At 44.5% G+C, this 23023-nt stretch overlaps 1 protein-coding gene across 1 annotated transcript in view; it reads left to right on the plus strand.

Moving 5' to 3' along the window:
• The first annotated feature begins 262 nt into the window (after window positions 1-262).
• Window positions 263-23023, plus strand: part of plch2a (phospholipase C, eta 2a) — a 155159-nt gene continuing 132398 nt past the window's right edge. Inside the window, exons 1-2 of the mRNA XM_072586297.1 lie at window positions 263-1029; window positions 14526-14672. Of these exons, the coding sequence (XP_072442398.1) occupies window positions 903-1029; window positions 14526-14672 (274 nt within the window). The 5' untranslated portion in view covers window positions 263-902. The remainder of the gene's footprint in view (window positions 1030-14525; window positions 14673-23023) is intronic.

Below are 23023 nucleotides of genomic sequence, written 5' to 3' on the forward strand. Positions count from 1 at the left end.
AGAGGGGGGCATGCTGGATATTGCTAGGGAGGACGGAGCTGTACAGAGGCTGTGTCTGTATAGCCTGTTGTGTCCCTGGAGGATTAGACCAGGGATTACTTTCGTTTGCTTCTTGTTAACTGCAGGCAGAAGGCGAAGGGGCCAAGCTCCAAGGATTCTATCCATTGACACGGGATTGTGTCAATGGACTGGGAGAATCCCTGGCTGCTCTGAAACCATATGGTTCATAGAGTAGAGCTGCCTTTGATTTAAAATGGTCCTGATTGGGATTGGGGGTCTTAGAGAACGGATAATCCCAGCTCTTTCCTTCTGGCCTGACAAGGGTCAAGCTGCTACTGTATAGAAGCCATCGCCTGTGTGTGAGTTGACAGATTTGGATTACAGGCTGAAGCCGATTTGGTGTCTATTGGGACGTGTCAATGCAGCTAGCATCTGTGTCATCAGCACAAGCCCCAGAGGAAAGCTTGTGTGATCCGAGGGATCCCTGACACACCGGTCCGGTCACACTGCATTCTCCAACCAGGCTTTTGTAAGGAGAGCGGCAGCCCCAGAGAGCTCCCTCTGACACTCAGCTAGGAGGATCCTGCAAGAAGACTGCCATTTTGTTGGAGAGGGTGAGGGAGACGCAGATTGGGAAGAGCTCAAGGTGGTCCCCTTCTGCCTGCGATGAAGCTGGATGATATGGTTAATGGTGAGCACCGATTGACAAGGCTGTAACAGAGGATCATTGGGCTGTCACTCCTAAAGGAGGCGCTATGCCAGAGGCATTTCAGGATTACAGGCTAGGATCACTGATGCAGATCAAGATCACAGGGAAGAGAATGTTTGGTGATTTTTGCATCTGATTTTTGACATTAAATCCTGAGGGAGGAATCGATGAGATCTCTCAGACGGCGGTGACGATGAGCTACGTCAAGTCCCATCGCTTGGTCACTCGACATCAATCCTCCATTTCCCGCCTCGCCGAGGACTTCTTCTGGATTGGAGGCAGCATTGTGACACCGGCCACATGGAGGTTGGGACAGTTTGGTAGGTTGGATGGAGTCACACTCAATTGCTCACATGTTCATTTTTAAAGGAGGAGAAAGGAAGAAAGAGAGAGAGAGAGAGAGACAGACAGACAGAGGGAAAGACCTGCAATGCTACAGCATTGGTCACATCATCAGGATTTTCTGAAGGGTCTTAATAATCAATGGAGTAATTTTGAAATGTAGTCATTGTAGTACTGCAGGAAGCATGTCAGATAATTTGTGCACAGCAAGCTCCCAGAAACAACAGTGTAATATTGATCAGATGATCTGTTCCTGTGATTTTTGTAAAAATTCATTTGTGGGATATGGGCATTGCTAGCTGACTAGCATTTATTGCCCTTCCCTAGTTGCCCTTGGGAAAGTGGAGGTAAGCTGCCTATTTGAACCGCCATATCCTCCTGCCCTTAGGGAGGGAATTCCAGGATTTTGTCTCAGTGATAGTGAAGGTACAGTGATATATTTCCAAGTCAGGATTGTGAGTGGCTTGGAGGGGAACTTGAAAGTGGTGGCGATCCCATAAATCTGCTGCCCTTGTCCTTCTAGATGGGTTTTGGGTGTGGAAGTTGCTGTCTGAGGATCTTATTGGTTAAGAAATGAATATTATCCAGGACACTGAGATAATTTCACTGCTGGTCTTCGAATTAGTGCCACAGGATCCTTTATGTCCACCCAAGAAGGCAATTCCATCGTAGTGTCAAAAAATGGCATCTCTGTCAATGCAGCACCCCCTCAATACTGCACTGGAGGTGTCTGCTTAGATTCAAGTGTCTGGACAAATGATGGAATAGAGCGAGCTGAAGTCGCAGAGGGTTTAAAATGATCAGTCCTGGAATAATAAAGAAGTGATTACTGTCCAGGATACCAGAGTGCAGTGCTGAAGGGAGACCGTTCCCTTCACCCATTCCTGTCTCTCCCTGACCGATTCTAATTTTTATAGCAGTCCTCATGCAGTGCAAACTAAACTCTCACATAAAGTCGGTCTTCACTAATTGTCCTGCCAAATCACTTTCATATGAGGTAACATATGGATTTCGGAGCTAAGCCAGCAAGATACGTAATGGCCCCCAAATGAATCATTTAATTACACAGGCAGGAACTTAATCCTTCTGCTAATGGCTGTTGTAATCAGTTTGACCAGCATATGAGGCTGTTCACATTTTTGTCGAAAAAAAAACAGACTGTATGCAAATTATATTCTTTGCTATTACATTCACTTTGTGTGTATGTGTACTCCCTCTGCCTGTATAAGTGAGTGTGTGCGCGCATATGCATGTACGTGTGCACGTTCTCCCCCACATGTATAAAAGTGTATGTGTGCTCCCTCTGCATGTATAAGTATGAGTGCATGTGTGCGTGTGTGTGCTCTCTCTGCATTTATAAGTGAGTGTGTATGTGCGTGTATGTGCTCTCCCTCTACATGTATAAATGTGTGTATGTGTGCGTGCTCTCCCTCTACATGTATAAACATGTGTGTGCGTGTGCGTGCATGTTTGTGCTCTCCCTCTGCATAAATAAATGCGTGCATGTGTGTACTGTCGCTCAGCATGTATAAATATGCGTGCATGGGTGTGTGTGCTCTCCCTCTGCATGTATAACTCGGTGTGTGTGTGGGTGTATGCTGTCCCTCTGCATGTATAACTCGGTGTGTGTGTGAGTGCATGCTCTCCCTCTGCATGTGTAACTGTGTGTGTGTGTGTGTGTGTGTGTGTGTGCGTGTGTGTGTACGTGCTCTCGCTCTGCATGTATAAATGTGTGTGTGCGCGTGCTCTTGCTCTGCATGTATAAAGGTGTGTGTGTGCGCATGCTCTCGGTCTGCATGTATAAAGGTGTGTGTACGCACACGCGCGTACATGTGTGTGTTTGGGTGTATGTGCACGCGTGTGTGTGCGTGGGTATGCGTGTTCCCGCTCTGCATGTATAAAGCTGTGAGTGTGTGTGTCTCTGCCTCTCACTGGGGAGAATCTTCTGGCTCCTAGAGGCTGCAAATGTCTAAAGGTGTGAAAGGCACTTCATGAGGCAGGGAGGTAATGTCTTCAATTTCCACTGTATGCTAACCTGCACTAGAATTAAATTCATGGCAGAAAAGCCTGTGGTCGACCTTCCGGCCCTGATACTCTTAAATGACCAATTAGCCACCATGTAAAGGTCTCATCCTACAGGGATTAACCCAGCTGAAAATGGTGGCCATTAATGCCCTCGATGCCTTTAGAGAGAGAGGTGGGCACCGCTGGGGATACACTGCTTTATCTCCCTCTCCAACTCCATCCTGCTTTCCCTGCACCTCTATCCTGCCCTCACCTTTGATGGTTTGCATTGCCACAAAAAGGTGTTGCTTGTAAATACCAGTTGGATACATGTGTATTTTTACTAGGGCTGGTGACTAGTTACAAAAACAAAAACGGGCCTGTTTCTGTGTCGTGTGCACAACTGGTCAACGTTGGCTGGATTCCCTTGATCAAAGGACATCAGTGCCCGACCGAGAGACTGGTCACTGGGCAGCAGTGTACCCAATCCTCTGACACACTCTCCTATTTCTGGTGATCCATCTTCTCTCAGACAATTACATTGATATTCTCACTCCTATTTGTTTCATTCCTTCCTCCCCCCTTTCTGTCCTAATGCTCTGCCTTTTGCTTGCAGTCAGTCACCATCTCTCTCTTGCCCAATGTCTGAGGCTTAGTCTTTGGAACTCTCTGTGCATAAGGATCCCCACTATAATGCTAAAAGATTGGGAGAGCAGCAGAAGAGAGAACAACTATATCTTCTGCCACTTTAGGCACTTAACTAAAGAAGAAATAGCTTTAAAATGTAACTCTGTTGTCAGGTGGGGACTGTGGCAGCCAATTTCTGTACAATACGCTCCCCAAAACAACAATAAGGTAAACTCATGGAAGGGTGTAAAATTCTTAAAGGTTTGACAGAGTTGACTTTGGGAAACAGTTTCCACTAACTGGAAAATTCAGAGGCATTCGAGATGAGGAAGTTGGCCATTTTGGACAGGAATGAGGAGAGACTTCTTCAGCCTTCGGCGTGTGAATCTCTGCAATTCTATTCTGCAGATACTTAGTCTTTCAGTATTTTTCAGTGGTTAGATGGTTAGATGTTGAGGCAACTGAGGGATATAAGGTAAGGATGAGAAGATGGACTTGATGTCAAGGTTCAGCCAACACTTTATTAAATGACAGGGCAGGTCTCCTGCTGCTATTTCGTACCTTCTTGAAGGACCACATGATCTGTTTGCAGTGGTTGGTTGAGGGGTAATTATTAAAAAAAAATCAACAAGGGGATGTCTGCCCTGTTGTTCTTCAAACACTGCCATGAGATTATTGATATCTATCTCAGAGAGCCTTGGCTTACTGTCAGTCCGAATAAGTGGCACAGTGGCTCAGTGGTTAGCACTGCTGCCTCACAGCACCAGGGTCCCAGGTTGAATTCCAGCCTTGGACAACTGTCTGTGTGGCGTTTGCACATTCTCCCTGTGTCTGCGTGGGTTTCCTCCGTGTGCCCCGGTTTCCTCCCACAATCCAAACATGTGCAGGTCAGGTGAATTGGCCACGCTAAATTGCCCGTAGTGTTAGGGAAATGGGTCTGGGTGGGTTACTCTTTGGGTGGTCAGGCTGGGCTGAAGGGCCTGTTTCCACACTGTAGGGAATCTAATCTAATCTAACAGTGCAACACTGTGTCAGTGGCACATTGGAGTGTTACCTCAACTTAACTGCTCAAGTCTTCTGAGTAGGGGTTGAACACACAATTTTCTGGCAGTCCCAGTCACTGAGCTGTAGCTGATACCAGATGACTGGGCTGCAGCTTCATTTAGTACAGAGTTTTGTTGAGGGTGGTTGAGGTAGTTCTGCAGCAGCGCTGCTCTTTAATTTTCCATGACCATCCTCTTCATGCCTGACTTAAAATTAAAAGGAAAACACAGCATGGAATCCAGCCCTTACTGTCTCACAGATCTGAACCAAAATGCACATGGCCCTTCCTCTTCCTGTTTCGTCTCAGCCTATTCTTTTGTCCCTCAGTTATCTTGGTCAGGCAGCATCCGAGGAGTAGGAGAATCGATGTTTCGAGCATAAGCTCTTTATTGAGAATGAGTCTCATTCCTGAGACTTTTGGCTGTGCTTTTCCAGCACCACACTCTTTGACTTTCATCTCCAGCATCTGCAGTCCTCACTTTCTCCCACATGTATCTGTTTAGCTTCCTTTAAATTGGACCTTCACTATGTGCTTCAAGTGCTCCATCTGGTAGTGGTTTCCACATTTATCACTCCCCTCTGTGTCAAAGGATTTCTTTTGCCTTGCATTTGTTAGTGTCTACCTTCATTGTTATCCTGAGGCTGAGATTTCCACGCAACGGGCTGGCCTAGATTTTCATAACGTTGGAGGGCCTCTCTGCTGTGGCAAAAATAGCAAGATTACGCTTAAAAACCCCAGCATTTCCCATCCTTGCAGCCGGGTTGTAGTTTACACATTGTGCTGACCATATGAATCTGCAGCCGTTACCATTCAAGTTGGCTCTTGGCAGCCCAAGCATGTGAAACGCAAAGTATGCACAGTGCAACTGAGAAGAGTAGGTATGAGCTGTATGTATTTCTTTGGATAGTCAGGATTCCCCCTTTGGATCAGTAAGATACCCCTATGGACATGATCCACTAGGGTAGGTCAGGTGCCCTTCGGAAATGTGAATCATAAGCACAAATGTGGATATAAAGTGCATCAATGTATTAACTGTCACATTCAGTGGAACTGCATTCAAAAATAACCCCAGAAGCCACTGTCAAGTGGACTGTCCAAAATGTCAAGAGGAACTGTCAATTGACAATGGGAGCTTCCAAGCCCTGAAGGTATTTAATAGTCCTGCTCTTTAAATCTTTCAAAAAGGATCTGGATTGTTAAAAAGAATTGCCATTTCTCCCTGTTCGTATAAACCTGAAAGTTTCCATTGCTGAATTAATGCTGCATGATTGATTTCACAACCTTCCATTATTGCTGTCGATAGTAGTCATGATTTGGAGATGCCGGTGTTGGACTGAGGTGTACAAAGTTAAAAATGTTGTGTGATTTTTAACTTCCATTATTGCAGTAGGGTGCTTGCATTTCACAGTTTATTTGACAGCTACAGTGGCTCCATGAATTCCACTGCTTGTTGTTGTTCAGGAATGTCATCTTTGAATGAAATGTTTGTTGCTGTAAGACATTTTGTAACTGAAAGATTGTAAATGTAGCAAATGCATCAAGATTTCTTTTCGAGACAATGAAATCTGAAGTGAAGACCATAAGGACCGCAGATGCTGGAAGCCAAACTCAATAATTGTGAAAGTAGAAAAGCACACCAGGTCAGGGAGTATCCGAGGAGCTGGAGAGTCAATGCTTTATGGCAAAATGAAGGGTTTCAGACCGAAATGCTGATTTTCCTGCTCCTCGGCAGCTGTCAAATCTGAATTAGATTTTGTTTTATAAAACATCACATTATGTTAGTTTTGCACAGGACCATGTAGGATAAATAATTAATGCATTGGCTTGTTAAGTGTGAAAGCAAAGGGTGGTGGATGGTAGACTTCAGGTGAAAACCTCTTCACCTACCGTATCAAATCCTTCAGGATTTTGAAGGGGTCCATTAGGTCACTCCCTCAATCTCCTCCTTCCCAGAGACAATAGATCCGGCCTCTTCAGTCATCCCTTTGATGACCAATTTGACATCGGAATAGCTCCGGTGTCTCTGACCCTATAACTGCTGTCCCATGGCGCTGTATCAATGCTTGAATACATTGTGTAATTGTCCTACAAAAGGACTTTTATTTTCACCCACCGAGTCCCCCTTAGTGAGCAGTCTTAAGGCTGTTGTAATCACTCGCTTCATCATTGATGTCGCATTGACCCATCCCAGATTCACTAAACTCAGCCTGTTTCACCTCCTTTGTAAATCCCGCTGCACGCACATTCCTCTCGGCTGTACCACCTCCTCCAGTCTCGAATTCTTCCTCACACTCGTTAATCACTCCCAGCTGCTGGCAATTCTGCCCTCTCTCTGTCTTCTGATGCTCCTGCCCCATCTCCATCAGTTCCTCACTGAGACTCCTTCCCTCCATGCCTCCAAAACCTGACCTTTTGATTGCTTGTAGTAATCTCATTGAACTCTGCAGGGCATCTGTTCACCCTGTGTGAGATGGTAATGTTGATTTGACATTGCCTTTCTCCGGTCTTGTCTCAGCCCATCTTCTCCTGGACCCTCTGACAGCCTTCAGAATCACTTTAACATTGATCTTATCTGAAACTCTGTTGCCTGTATCTAAGTTCGCCCAGAGTTTCCATTCACTCATCATCCCCCTACTCACTGGCTCTTGCTCTGGTGGCACCTCGATTTTAAAATGCATCCTTGTTTTTCAAACATCTCCATGCCTGTGTCTTCTCTCCATCTCTGTAATCTTCAGCCCACACCTGTCTGAGATCTCTCAGCCATTGGTTTTGGAAAGAGCTCACTGTGGAGTCCATAATCCCAGGCCTCCTCCAACTCAAATAAAACATTAAAATGAGTTAATTTCCAGGCGTAGAATCCAACTTTAATGAGTCCCGATGTTAATTATTAACATAACCGAACATTGAGATGCTAAAATTTAATTTGAGAGCAATTTGTACCATCCAAATTTAGTCTTTAATTATTCACTTGGTGTTGGCTGAGCTGAGCAACATTAAGCGTTGACGCACGTGGGTATACAGTGCAGAAACTTTATGCAGATATGCTTGTGTGTGACTCTGAGTGTGTGAGTATGTGAGGGAGAGAGTTGCTCAGTATGAGCAACCTGAAATCCAACGTCTCCCTCTGTTAATTCAGTAAATTGCTCAAGTTAAGGTAACACAGGTGGTGCCATAAATACATTGGTGTTTTTCCATTCCAGAGACATCACCAGTCCCTTTACCTTCATTTTCCACAGTGCTTTTCAGATCGTCTCCTTGGCAACACACTTTCAAAAATAAAATTCTGTTTCTCTGCCTTTGTACTTTCCAACCTATTGAAATAGGTTGCTCTCAGAATGTCCTGATATCACTGCATCCTGAATCTCTTTTCAATCAGCGATCCACAAGGCGTTTCTTAAAAACAGGGAAGTGAAACGTGGGCGCTTCCAACGTTGAAAGTGCGCTGACACCAGTCATTGTAGTTGTTTTCACAAAGAGCTGTGCTGTTGGTTCTTACATGCAGATCTGACAGGGTTATTAGCATTGTACAACATGAATGTATTGATCTGTGTTGGGTAAATTAGTTCATCAATGACCGTCTTATAGTACTGTCCTGTTCAAAGCACTGTGACCAGAAATATAGCTCCCTCTCCCGAAACCCAATGCATGTAAAATAATTCAGTCTATATTTAATAATTAGTTATCTCTGTAAAGTAATCATGACTGTACATACAATCTTTGCAGCTGCTTCCCACATACACAGGGACGTGACACAGACAAATTACACGCTCAAGCATGAACATTATACAAACACAAATGTTACTCATACAACAGGATAACACTGATATTGTTACGCCTCAGTGAGGTGGCACATTGGAAATCAACCCCACGATTCATGAAATCATCACGAAACTTAAAGGTTTTAAAACGTATACAGTAGCAAAATTATCTATCTCACAGACCCAACTGGACAGAAAGCACGGACTAGGTTCCTGTACTGAAGAAGAATTACTATTTATTACAAATAGATTCAAGCTCTTGGTCAACAATTATAAATTTTCAACATATAAGTCAACATACTAGTTAAAACTCAACTCCCCACCATTTTCTGAACATCCGCCCACCCAACACACACATACAGACATACGTGGGAATTAAACAAGTGTAATGATCTTGGGAAAAGACCAGGAAGGCAGTTCACTGGTCCCTGGTGATGAGGTTTGTTGAGATGGTCCTTTTGGTTTGTCTCGATGTGCTACTCCTCTCTTTCACCTGCTTGCAGAAGGTACAAGGCAGCTGGTTCACCCTTACAAAGTCTCTGGTTTACTGGTTAAGAGCCACCTCTCTTCAGGCTTGAGGTGGTTTTTACTGCAGAGAAAAGAGACAGCTGCTGCCTTTGCAGAGATCTGATGGCTGATGGCTTTTCCCAAACAGTCACAGACCCGAGCTGTTCAGTTGCTTAGAGCCAATCACATCACTGTTGGCAGGCATTGATAACTGGTCATTAGTCCTAGAGACCAATCAACTACGTGTTGCTGGCTCCATTCGTACACAGCCCTTTGTTCCAGCTCATCTGCAAATGTCCCCCCTTCTGACTCCTTCCTCGTCCTTCTACCCCATGCCCCCTCCAATGCTTGAGCACACAGCTGTATAAACAACACTGACAATGAGTGTCAGGTAACTTGATTTTAAAAAGTGCAGCAATCCTTCAACAAATCTTTGTTCTTGAACCAGTTCATTTTACATTTCATTTCACAACAAAATACTCAAAATTAAATATATGATCTTTATGATATGGATGTTGTTGACTTGTTCAGACACACATACAAGCAAATATTTCAATACAAATGCATGCAACACAGAGACAAACATTGCACATGAATTCACATGCAATTTATGAATATTTCTTTCTCTCATCCAAAGAGATACAGGCTTACAGAGAGAGGCACACACATTCCACCCTGTCCTCTGTCTCAAGCATCTCTCTGACATTTGCAGCTCTGCCATTGTTGAAAGACCTTCGGTGTGTGTTATGTCAAAATGTTCTGATCAATACCTGTGTGCAGATTTTGATTAAACTTCCCTGAACTATTGGGCTGGCAATCATTAAGCTGCATAATGCCAAGTTGACTGATAACTGTTAACCCCCAGTATCTACTGGGTTGGCAGCCAAACCTACTCCCTAGGCCATACCAGGTCTGTTCTGGTACGGCCTGGCTCTGTACCAACTGTGATAAAGGGCTAATGCCCAAAATGTCGATTCTCCTGCTCCTCGGATGCTGCCTGACCGGCTGTGCTTTTCCAGCACCACACTCTCGACTCTGATCTTCAGCATCTGCCGTCCTCACTTTCTCCAACTTTGCCTGATATATATTCAGCTGGGAATGTTGTCTGTAATATAGGACTTCTTTAACTGCTGCAATCCATGTGGTGAAGGTGATCCCACAGTGTAGTTAGAGAATGGAAGGACTTTGGGTCAGTGGCTGTCTGCAGTGACCACAGACTAACTCAGGAGTCCCAGCAGCCTCTCCATTGCTTGGCCCAGCGAGGCCTCCACCCTGTGAGAGCACTCTGCAGTCACCTCGATGATCCCATGAGGACTGACTGACCGTCTGACTTAGCCACAAGACTTTAAAGGCAAATAATACAACAAAAGATTAAAAAGAACAAAACCTTTTGATGGTCGAGCTCATCAAACCATCATGGAAAAAAAACCCACTGACGGCAGAGGGGAACTGTGGTATTCAGGATGCTATTGATTACACTGGGGAACTTAAATAAATAGATCGATCCAAATAACAAACCACCTCGATCCTGAACTCAGCTCCACAGGGACCGCTGCAATAAAATAGTCATCATTGATCAGTCAATGATAACTTTGGGTTAAAGGCTGTTTTTAATGCACTGGTTGGCCAGGGGCATTTTTGGGTGATAGGTTGGTTTAAGACTTCAGCTAAAATGTCAGCTTCTCAACCCAAATTCCCAGCACGGGGTGTTTGAGTGATTTTATCTGTTACTTGTATGTTCCTTCTCCTGCCCACTTGGACAACAAGCCTGCGAGTACCCTGCACCTCCCCCACCTCTGGTTGCCACCAATCCCACCTCCACACCCCCAACCCCCCCGTCCCACCTTGCTCTGAGTAGTTCATTCGGAATGAACTGGAGGGAAGCTGTATCTCATGCTGACCTTTGACCCCATCACACAGGTGATTGATTTGATCGAAAATACACTGGCTGCAAGGCTGACAGAAGCACTTCCAATAATACTTTTGAAAAGAAATTTGGATAAGTACTTGTAAAGAATACGTGTGCTGGAGGCAGCAGGGAGTAATAATTCTTTAAGAGGCTTTCAGTCATATGCAGCATTGAAAAGGGCCATTTATTCTGTTATGAAGACACTTCATATTTAATGTGATTATGGACATGAGGTTGAAGGATTGTGGAATTGCCTGGATTGTGTTTTTTTTAAAAGGTCAGTGAAAAGATCCATTGGAATTATTTTTAGAAAGCATTCCTTTGAAACCACGTGGTCCAGATAATTGGCTGTTTGACCAGTTGCCTGTTTTGCAGAGCTGTTTTCTGGTTGTTCTGTATGAATGGTGTTTGTGGGCAAGGAGTTTGAGTTTGGAGGAAAGCCAGCAACAGAACAAGATGTTCAGCTGATGTTTCCCAGAGACAACGTGTGTGTTTAGTGACTTGACCACACGTGCAAGAACACCAGATAGATAGACTTTAGAACTTTCTACACCTTGTGCCTTTTCTGCCTTAAAGCTTAACCATTGTTGGCTGTATGATTGGTTACATTGAGACTTGGATAAGTACTTTTTAAATTTGAGTTGTGATTAGTGAGGCCTGGGTTAATGGTGGAGCTCTTTTCCTGAGGATGGGGGATTTCAATTCAAGGGGGCACATCTTTAAGGTGAGAGGAGAGAGATTTAAACAAGGCAGAAAGGTTAATTTCTTTACACTTGTGGAATGAACTTCCTGAGGAAGTGGTGGATGTGGGCATAGTCACAATGCTTAAAAGACACTTAGATAAATATATGAATAGGAAAGGTTTGGAGGGATATGGACCAGGAGCAGGCAGTAGGGATTGGTTCAGTTTGGAATTATGTTTGGCATGGACTGGTAGGACCGAAGGGTCTATGCTGTATGACTCCATGACTCTAATTCAATTCTGTTGTCTAAGTGCCCAGCCCCTCCCACCACCCCACCCCCCCCCCCCGCCCAACCCCCACACTAGTCTGTAAATGTATAAGTGTCCATCCACTTAAGGAAAAAAGGGTAACTAGGGAAAGAATAGGGCCCTTCAAAGATCAGCAAGGTGGCCTTTGTGTGGAGCCACAGAAAATGGGGGAGATACCAAATGACTATTTTGCATCAGTATTTACTGTGGAAAAGGATATGGAAGATATATACTGTAGGGAAATAGATGGTGACATCTTGCAAAATGTCCAGATTACAGAGGAGGAAGTGCTGGATGTCTTGAAATGGGTAAAGGTGGATAACTCTCCAGGCCCTGATCAGGTGTACCCTAGAACTCTGTGGGAGGCTAGAGAAGTGATTGCTGGGCCTCTTGCTGAGATATTTGTATCATCGATAGTCATAGGTGAGGTGCAAGAAGACTGGAGGTTGGCTAACGTGGTGCCACTGTTTAAGAAGGGTGGTAAGGACAAGCCGGGGAACTATAGACCAATGAGCCTAATGGTGGTAGTGGGCAAGTTGTTGGAGGGAATCCTGAGAGACAGGATGTACATGTATTTGGAAAGGTAAGGACTGATTAGGGATAGTCAACATGGCTTTGTGTGTGGGAAATCATGTCTCATAAACTTGATTGAATTTTTTGAGGAAGTAACAAAGAGGATTGATGAGGGCAGAGCGGTAGATGTAATCTATATGGACTTCAGTAAGGTGTTCGACAGGTTCCCCATGGGAGACTGATTAGCAAGGTTAGATCTCATGGAATACAGGGAGAACTAGTCATTTGGATACAGAACTAGCTCAAAGGTAGAAGACAGAGGATGGTGGTGGAGGGTTGTTTTTCAGACTGGAGGCCTGTGACTAGTGGAGTGCCACAAGGATCGATGCTGGGTCCTCTACCTTTTGTCATTTACATAAATGATTTGGATGCGAGCATAAGAGGTACAGTTAGTAAGTTTGCAGATGACACCAAAATAGGAGGTGTAGTGGACAGCGAAGAGGGTTACCTCAGAATACAACAGGATCTTGACCAGATGGGCCAATGGGCAGAGAAGCGGCAGATGGAGTCTAATTCAGATAAATGTGAGGTGTTGCATTTTAGAAAACAAATCTTAGCAGGACTTGTACACTTAATGGTAAGGTCCTAGGGAGTGTTGCTGAACAAAGAGATCTTGGAGTGCAGGTTCATAGCTCCTTGAAAATGGAGATGTAGGTAGATAGGATAGTGAAGAAGGCGATTGGTATGCCTTCCTTTATTGGTCAGAGTATTGAGTACAGGAGTTGGGAGGTCATGTTGCGGCTGTACAGGACATTGGTTAGGCCACTGTTGAAATATTGCGTGCAATTCTGGTCTCCTTCCTATCAGAAAGGTGTTGTGAAACTTGAAAGGGTTCAGAAAAGATTTACAAGGATGTTGTCAGGGTTGGAGGATTTGAGCTACAGGGAGAGGATGAACAGGCTGGGGCTGTTTTCCCTGGAACATCGGAGGCTGAGGGGTGACCTTATAGAGATTTAGAGACCTTGTAGAGACAACAACTCTCCAGAACGAAGGACCCGATACCCAGCATGAGCAAAACCAATGTACTGTACAAAATCCCATGCAAGGACTGCACAAAGCACTACATAGGACAAACAGGAAGACAGCTAACAATCTGCATCCACGAACACCAACTAGCCACGAAACGACACGACCAGCTATCCTTAGTAGCCACACACGCAGATGACAACTAACATGAATTCGACTGGGACAACACTACTATTATAGAACAAGCCAAACAGAGAACAGCCAGGGAATTCCTAGAGGCATGGCACTCATCCACAGATTCTATCAACAAACACATCGACCTGGACCCAATATACCGGCCACTGCAACGGACAGCTGGAACTGACAACTGGAAGTGGCAGATACAAACCACTACAAATGCCAGAGGAAAGATCACAGAAGCGCTTCACAGGAGGCTCCCAAGCACTGAGGATGTCACCTAGACAGGGGACGAAACGTCTGCAACACAAATTCCCAACTCGGCGAACAGAACCACAACAACGAGCACCCGAGCTACAAATCTTCCCACAATCTTTGAAGAGATTTACAAAATTATGAGGGGCATGGATAGGGTAAATAGGCAAAGTCTTTTCCTTGGGGTCAGGGAGTCCAGAACTAGAGGGCATAGGTGAGAGGGGAAAGATATAAAAGAGACTTAAGGGGCAACTTTTTCACACAGAGGGTGGTACGTGTATGGAATGAGCTGCCAGAGGTACAATTGCAACATTTAAAAGGCATTTGGATGGTATATGAATAGGAAGGGTTTGGAGGGATATGGGCCGGGTGCTGGCAGGTGGGACTAGATTGTGTTGAGATATCTGGTTGGCATGGACGGGTTGGACCGAAGGGTCTGTTTCCATGCTGTACATCTCTATGACTCTTATGACTCTATGAGACATTCATTTTGAAATCATTGACAATAACTTGGTGGAGGTATGGTAGACCAACTGGCCTGTGTTCAATGGTTCGATGTGACATTTGGTCAGGGAGGGCTGCTTACAGTGCAGCAGAGTTCAGCAGGTGCCCTGTTCATTGACGTTTTCTCTCTCTCTCACTCTCTCCCTGTCTCTCTGCAGTGGAACGATGTATGAGTTTGATGCAGTCCGGGACCCAGATGGTGAAGCTGAGAGGAAGCTCGAAGGGTCTGGTTCGATTCTACTATCTGGATGAACACAAGACCTGTATCAGGTGGCGACCATCCAGGAAAAATGAGAAAGCCAAAAGTAAGTATCAGCACAAGCTCCAGTTAAAGCAGCAAGTGCTGCACCCTCACAATGTCATTGGCAACTTGCATTCATATAGCACCTAGCAAATCCTCAGAGCATTCCAATGTCAATTTGTAGTCAATTCATTCACTTTCAAAGTCGCTGTTGTCATTTTGGCAACGTGGTGGCCATTTTGCACACAGCAAGATCCCACAAACAGCAACATGTTGGACGACCAGTTTAACACAAACAGTGGTAACCAGCTGATGCACTGGGTCTATAATCCAGCTGATATTTGGGACAGAGAGTGTGAGAAAGCACCCCAGATTAATTTTGGGGATCAGTATGTTTGAGGCAGGGCAGGGGGAGGGTGGGGTGCGAGTTGGGAGTTGAGGAACTGATGTGGAGTCAAGGGTCTGACACACTACAGGTTTATACAGTGTTCAGAGCATCCTGCTAATAAGAGTCTCTAATTACAAGTTTAATTATTCATAGACAGAAATTGCATAGACACGTGTGATTTGTCCTCTGGTGGCATTTTATAGCTCATGAGGCCAGTGAAGCTCTGCAATGTAACAACCTTTCAAAATAAAATGAGCAAAATTAAAATGAGAGGCAATAAAGCTGCAGACTCGCATTGCTGCAGAGACCACTGTTGGAATATTGTGTGCAATTCTGGTCTCCCTCCTTTTGGAAGGAAGTTGTGAAACTTGAAAAGGTTCAGAAAAGATTTACAAGGTTAGACGGTTTGAGCTATTGAGAGAGGCTGAATAGGCTGGGACTATTTTCCTTGGAGTTTCGGAGGCTGAGGAGTGACCTCATTGAGGTTTATAAAATCATGAGGGGCATGGATAGGATAAATAGACAAAGTTTTTTTTTCCCTGGGGTGGGGGAGTCCAGAACTAGAGGGTCTAGGTTTAGGGTGAGAGGGGAAAGATATAAATGGGGTCTAAGGGGCAGCTTTTTCACGCAGAGGGTGGTGCATGTATGGAATGAGCTGCCAGTGGAAGTGGTGGAGGCTGGTGCAATTACAATATTTAAGAAGCATTTGGATGGGTATATGAATAGGAGGGGTTGAGAGAGATATCGGCCAAGTGCTGGCAAATGGGACTCGATTAGGTTGGGATACCTGGTCAGTATGGACGGGTTAGACCGAAAGGTCTGTTTCCATGCTGTACATCTCTGTGACTCTATAACTGTATATAGAGGGGTACAGAGTCATTGCAGCTCATACATGGCTCAGTGACATTTAAATATTCATTCTCAAGATGTGGGTGAGACAGTATGAGTCAGTCAGCCCTGGGAGCCATGAGATGATAGTGGGCCTTCCTCAGGAACTGTTTTAGACTCTCTGCTCACTCTGTGCTGTGTGGTGGGGAGAGTTTGGAGGTTGGACCAGCCACGGTGATTGTAAATCCAAGTCAAACAGGTCCGTATCTGGGATGGCAACCTGCAGGAGATCTTGTTCCCATTGCTGCTTCTGATCTTGGTGGTAAAGACTGTGGAATTCAGGCCATGATAGAATCCATCCAGTGTGGAAAGAGGCCATTTGATCCATTGAGTCCACACCAAACCCCCCTGAAGAGGATCCCACCCAGACCCAGATCCTCTACCCCCATCCCTGTAACCCTGCATTAACCATGGCTGATCCACCTAACCTACACATCCCTGCACACTATGGGCAATTTAGCATGGCCAGTCTACCTAACCTGCACATCTTTGGACTGTGGGAGGAAACTGGAGTACCTGGAGGAAACCCACACTGGCACAGGGAGAATATGCAACCACTACACAGACAGTCCAAGGGTGGAATAGAACCCAGGTCCCTGGAAGCTTTGCTAACCGCTGAGCCACTGAAGATGGGCGGCACGGTGGCACAGTGGTTAGCTCTGCTGCCTTACAGCGCCAGAGACCCAGGTTCAATTCCCACCTCAGGCGACTCTATGTGTGGAGTTTGCACATTCTCCCCGTGTCTGCGTGGGTTTCCTCCGGGTGCTCCGGTTTCCTCCCACAGTCCAAAAATGTGCAGGTCAGGTGAATTGACCATGCTAAATTGTCCGTAGTGTTAGGTGAAGGGGTAAATGTAGGAGTATGGGTCTGGGTGGTATGCGGATCGGTGTGGACTTGTTGGGCCGAAGGGCCTGTTTCCACACTGTAAGTAATCTAATCCAATCGGTTGTCAAAAGTTTAGTGAGTTGCTACAGGATAAAGCACAGAAACAGATCCTTCCCATAACCAGCATATTGTGGGGATAAATGACTGACTCATCTGTTTTAGTGATGTTGATCAAGAAATACCATGGGAGAACTCCCCTAATTTTCTGCAAGTTAGCACCATTCTGGCAAGATTATAGTGTAGTGGGCATATCACTGGACTACTCTAAGAGTCAGAGTCACACAGCATGGAAACAATTCCTTCGGTTCAATTCATTCATGCCAACTCGGTTTCCAAAACTAAATTAGTCCCATTTGCCTGTGTTTGGCCCATATCCCTCTAAACCTTTCCCATTTGTGTACCTGTCCAAATGTCTTTTCAATGTTTTAACCATACATGCATCTACCATGTCCTCTGGCAGCTCATTCCACATATAAACCACCCTCTGTGTGAAAAAGTTGTCCGTCTGTCTCATTTAAAGCTTTCTCCTCTCACCTTAAAACTGTGCCATCTGGTTTTGAACTCTCTGACCATAAGGAAAACACCTTTGCTGTTCACCTTATCTATGCCCCACATGATTTTATAAACCTCTATACAGTCACTCTTCAACCTCCTATACTCCAGTGAAAAAAGTGTCAGCCAATGCAGCCTCTCCTTATAACTCAAACCCTCCAGTACCAGTAACTTCCTGATAAATCTCTTCTGCACCCTTTCCAAATAAATAATACCTTTCCAATAGCAGAGTGACCAGAACTGCACACAGTATTCCAAAGTGTCATCCAGTGGAATTTAAATTGAGTTCTTACATCAGCAAGATATAACTATGCCATGGCAACCATTACAGCTTTTCATAAAAGCCCATATGGTTCACTAATGCCTACATGTGACTCCTGACCCACAGCAATGTGGTTGACTCTTGACTGCTCTCTATAATGACCCAGGAAGTGACTTGGTTTAAGGAGCAATTAGGAAGGGCCAATAACCCTACCAGTGATGGCCACAACCCATCAAAGAACAAAGAGTAAAGATAACATTGATCCTGAGAGGATCGAAGGAGCTTCAATTTAACATCATGCCTGACAGAAAGGGCCTTCAACAGTGCAGCACTCCCCTCAGTACTGCACCTGAGAGGCAGCCTAAACTGTAGTGCTCAACTCTGGAATGGGACTGGGAGCTACAGCCTTGGGGTGAGAATGCCACGCAATGAGTCATAGCTTTCACTGGGGAGTATTGCAAATCAAGAAATTTAATAATAAAAAGAATTGTGAATGGGGGAAAGGGTCACCATAACGATATTGCAGCAGCCAAAAGTTCATGAGATTCCTAAAAGTATATGAAAGATGATGACAATATATTCTTTATTTGTTTCAAAGTGCCCACCAGAAGGTCGACAGTCAGTTTGCTCCCTCCTATTCGGTAAGCAGAGGCAGCGACTACTCTGTGTAATCATTCTGCAGAACCATAATCTAGGGCTTATCCTTCAGCAGATTTAGTGAAAAAAAGCCTGGTTATCACAGTTGGGAGATACTCCAAATGTGTCATGAAATAACGTGCTCAGAAAATTGAAAATTACATAAGAAGAAATGGGAACAAAATCTCTCACCCTCTGCATTTCAATCCAGCTCAACAACAACAAGCTGCATTTATGCAGCATCTTTAATGTAAAATAAAATCACAAAATGCTTTACAGGGGAGTAGATCCGACAAAGTTTGACACTGAGCCCCATATGTAGATATTCTGACAGGTGAGCCTAAGGCTTGGTGAAGCTGTTGGTTTGAAATGCCGCCTGAAAGACAGAGAGGGGAGACATTTAGGAAAAAAACCTGTAGATCTTAGTGCTCAAGAAGCAAAGGCGCAGTCTGCAGTGGTAAGCAATTGAAATCCCGGTACTCAAGAGGCTAGAGTAGGAGTGTGGTGGTCTTAGACAGTTACAGGACTGGAGGAAAAATATAAAGATAGGCAGGGTTGATTGTCATAGAGTGATGATAAAATAAGATGACCGTTGTAAAATTGAGACATTGACTGCCCGGGAGCTAATATATGTCAGTGCGCACAGACAAGATAGGTGAAGAGATGGTGTGCAACTTAGGATATTGGGGTCGAGAGTGTAATGTTGGAAAAGCATAGCCGGTCAGGCAGCATCCAAGAAGCAGGAGAATTGAAGCCTTCCATCAGGAATGAGGCTTGTGGGCCGAGAGATAAATGGGAGAGGGGTGGAACTGAGGGGGAAGGTAGCGATAGGTAGAGGAAGGTGAGGGAGCAGGTGATAGGTCGGAGAGGAGGATGTAGCAGATAGATGGGAAAGATGATAGACTGGTCAAGATGGTGGTGCTGAATTGGAGGCTTGGGACTGGGATAATGTGGGGAGAGAGGAAATGAGGAAACTGGTGAAATCCACATTAATCCCGTGTGGTTGCAGTGTTCCAAGGTGGAAGATGAGTTGTTCTTCCTCCAGGCATCGGGTGGTTAGGGTTTGGCGATGGAGGAGGCCCAGGGCCTGCATGTCCTTGGCGGAGTCGGAGGGGGAGTTGAAATGTTCAGCCATGGGGCAATGGGATTGTTTGGTGTGGGTGTCCCAGCGATGTTCTCTGAAATTATCCTCAAGTTGGCGTCCTGTGCCGCCCGATCTAGAGGAGACCACATCGGGTGCAACGGACACAGTAGATGACATTGGGGGAGGTAGGATATGGACAAGGTGAAGCTAATGTTAGGAGGCAGCATTGTTGGAATGTTGGACAGAGTCTAGAGTACAATATAATGACCAGGCTCTGGACTCAGTGGGCTGGTCCTCCTTAGTCTGGTTGAGTAGTGAGATAAGGAAAACATGATGTCAACTCTGACGACAGAAGTCCAATTTGCAATTAGTAACCTTCAACCTTTGTTTTACCCTGTCAAACTTCTTCCTCTTTAAAATGTTTCCACTTGTAGAAGATTGAAAAGCCAGAGGTCACAGAAGTAATGGGGAATTCAGGAGAAGCTTCCTTCTTCAAGAACTTGTCACAAAGATACATAGGTACATTTAAGGGAAAATTAGGTAAGGGCACGACAGAGCAAATATTTGGTAGAGGGAGTATAATTTGGGAAAATGTGAATTTTTCCACATTTGGCAGGAAGAATAGAAAGGCTACACACTATTTAAATGGAGAGACATTGCAGAGGTGTAGAGGGATCTGGGTGTCCTGCTGCATCAATGACAAAAGGTTAGTGTGTAGATGCAGCAAGTTATTAGGAAGACAAATAGACTGTTAACATTTATTGCAAGGGGAATGGAATATAACAATAGGAAGGTGTTACAGCTGTCCAGGACCTTGGAGGGAATCACATCAAGAGTACGGTGTACAATTTTGATCTCCTTATTTGAAAAAGGGTTTAACTGCAATAGAAGCCATTCAGAGAATGTTAAGTTGACTCTGACAGGAAGAATGTGCTGGTAATCAATCTCCATTACTCCGCAAGCCAGCATGGAAATGTTTCACTTAATCATCAAGATAGTCCATTTGTTTCTTTTTCTTACTGTTATCTCAAACAAAAAAAGACTTTCACCAAGCTTTTTCTATAAAATAAGAAATAACGTGTTTATTCAAAAGAAACTTATTCTTTAGATAAGTGGCAAAGCTGATTACCCACTAAATTACCAAGTAAAGTTAAACCATATCCCCTTAATGCTATTACACATACATTCATATACAGGACACAGCTCTGTTGAGGTATTATGGGTGGGAAAAACTGACAACACCCTTGTGGATCAAGAATCAAAACTAAAAGGTGAGAATGAGTTGGCCCCTCTTAGCTCCTCCAATTGACTGTTGATGAAATCTAGTTGCTGTCAGCTGCAGAGTGATGGAAGATCCAAAGTTTGGGCAGAAGATCAGTTAGACACAGAACTTTCAGTTGAGTTAACACTTTGGCTTTCAAAGCTCATAAAGAAATCAGAGATACAGATTGTTGGTACTTCCTCTGATTCACAGAAAATATTTCGTTGAGCTATCTCTTCAGTTGATTTTATTTTATGGATTATTGTTTACTCACTGAGAGAGAGGGATATGCTTCCTTCCTGCCACTTTCTTCCTGTCAATAGCCCCCAAGTCTGTGGCAAGCCAGAAACTAGAAGTCCAGAAGCTGTTGCTTGGCGATGGCAGCATAGATCCTAGAATTTCTTTTCAGGTTTGTTTTGAAAGCTTTGGGTTATCTCCCTTTCCAAGATTATTTGCTTTTCCAGTAAACAGCAAATAATCCACACTTCTTGTTGGCTTTTCTTCAAATAAATCACATGATTTAATTCGGTAATGTTCAAACAGCTTCTGGGATGAGTGTGTGAACCAATGAGGGAAGATGGAACTGGCTGGGCCTGAACCCACTGGAGTTTAGAAGAGGTGGTCTAATTGAAACGTGCAAGATCCTGAGGGGACTTAATATGGCAGACGCTGAAAGGATGTTTCCCCCTTGTGGGTGAGAGGAGAATCAGGGCATATTGTTTAAAATTAAATGTCTCTTTTAATGAGGGAAATGAGGCAAATATACTTTTCTGAGGGTTGTCAGTTTGTCCAATTCTCTTCCCTATAAATGGATGGAGACTTGGACATTGCATTTTTCAGAGCAGAGTTGGATAAATATGGTACATAAGTGAGAGAAAGTCTGTGGGAGCTGTTGGGGATGGAGGGCTTGGCAGGGACAGACGAGCAACTTCTGTTGAGACCACAACCAAATCCAATATGATTTGTGTGGCGTGGTGGCTCAGTGGTTAGCACTGCTGCCTTACAGCACCAAGAACCTGAGTTCGATTCCAGCTTCAGGCGACTGTTTGTGTGGAGTTTGTACATTCTCCCTGTGTCCATGTGGGTTTCCTCCAGATGCTCTGGTTTCCTCCCACAGTCCAAAGATGTGCAGGTCAGGTGGATTGGCTGCGCTACATTGGCCCATAGTGTCCAGGGATGTGCATGGCCATGGTAAATACAGGGTTACACGGATAGGATAGAGGTTGTGTCTGGGTGTGATGCTTGTATTAGGGTCAGTGTAAACTTGATGGGCTGAATGGCCTGTTTCCACACTGTAGGGATTCTATGATAGTCTTATCAAATGACGCAGTAGGGCCAAATGGCCTAATCTTGTTCTGAAATCCTATGTTGCAATAGAGAGAGGAAAAGAAGAGGTTAATGACGTAGCTAAAACCATGAGATGCAGTATCAGAAGTAGGATGTTTGGCCCATCGATTCTGTTTCATCATTCAATGAGATCATGGCTTCTCTGATAATCCTCAACTCCGTTTTCCTGCCTTTCCTCCACGGTCCTTGGTTTTCTTAATAGAGATCTGTCCATTTCAGCTTCGACCTAGCCTTGATAATCATCTGTGATAAAGAATTTCACAGATTTACTACCCACTCGAAGAGAGAAAAAAAACTCCTCATCTCTGTCTTCATGGGCAACCCCTTACATTGAGATGATGCCCTCTGGTGGTAGATTCTCTCACAAGGGGAAACCATCTGTCCGCATCTACCTCTCAACCCCCTCAAAAAATCTGATATGTTTCAACTAGGTGGGACGAGGCTTGTACACAAGCATAAACTCTGGGACAGACCAGCATATGGACTAATCTGTTACTGGGCTGTTATTGTGGACTTGATGTGACCCCATCAAAGCGGTTTGTAATTTGGGAGCTAATTTATGTTACTTAGCGGGGTTGTTGTGTAGGTGAAACGAGAGGGTGCAACCCATGGAAGACTAAAGTCTGAGGGGAGAGATGAGGGTGTGCTGATCTGGAATGCAATGACTGAAAGGATGATGGAAGCAGATTCTAAATTAATTATTGAAAGGGATTTTGATCAATATTTGAAAATGCAGGGCAATAACGGAACAGGGAGGGCGATTGAAACTAGCCAGAAAGTTCCTTCACAAAAATATGATAAGCCTGTGGCCGATTGGTGTGGTGCTATTCTATAATTTTCTAAAAATATTCTTCTGCAAATGAAGAACGACACTTCATTAACGAGAACCGAAAGCAGAAAGACCTGATTATCTCAGAAGCACTTGATGCTGAGACTGAGGCTAACAAATAAGAATAAAATTCTCTTTGGCAATAGTTTTGTTTAATGCAATGAATGCAAGAAACAACAATTATTCTTAACCAGAGGCTTATTTTATGAAAGAGGCAGCTCAACACAAGGCCATTTCTTTCAAAGCTTTTCCCCAGTGCAGAGATGCAGTTCCTACCCTTTGT

This window comes from Chiloscyllium punctatum, chromosome 16, assembly GCF_047496795.1.
Source record: "Chiloscyllium punctatum isolate Juve2018m chromosome 16, sChiPun1.3, whole genome shotgun sequence".
Taxonomy (NCBI): domain Eukaryota; kingdom Metazoa; phylum Chordata; class Chondrichthyes; order Orectolobiformes; family Hemiscylliidae; genus Chiloscyllium; species Chiloscyllium punctatum.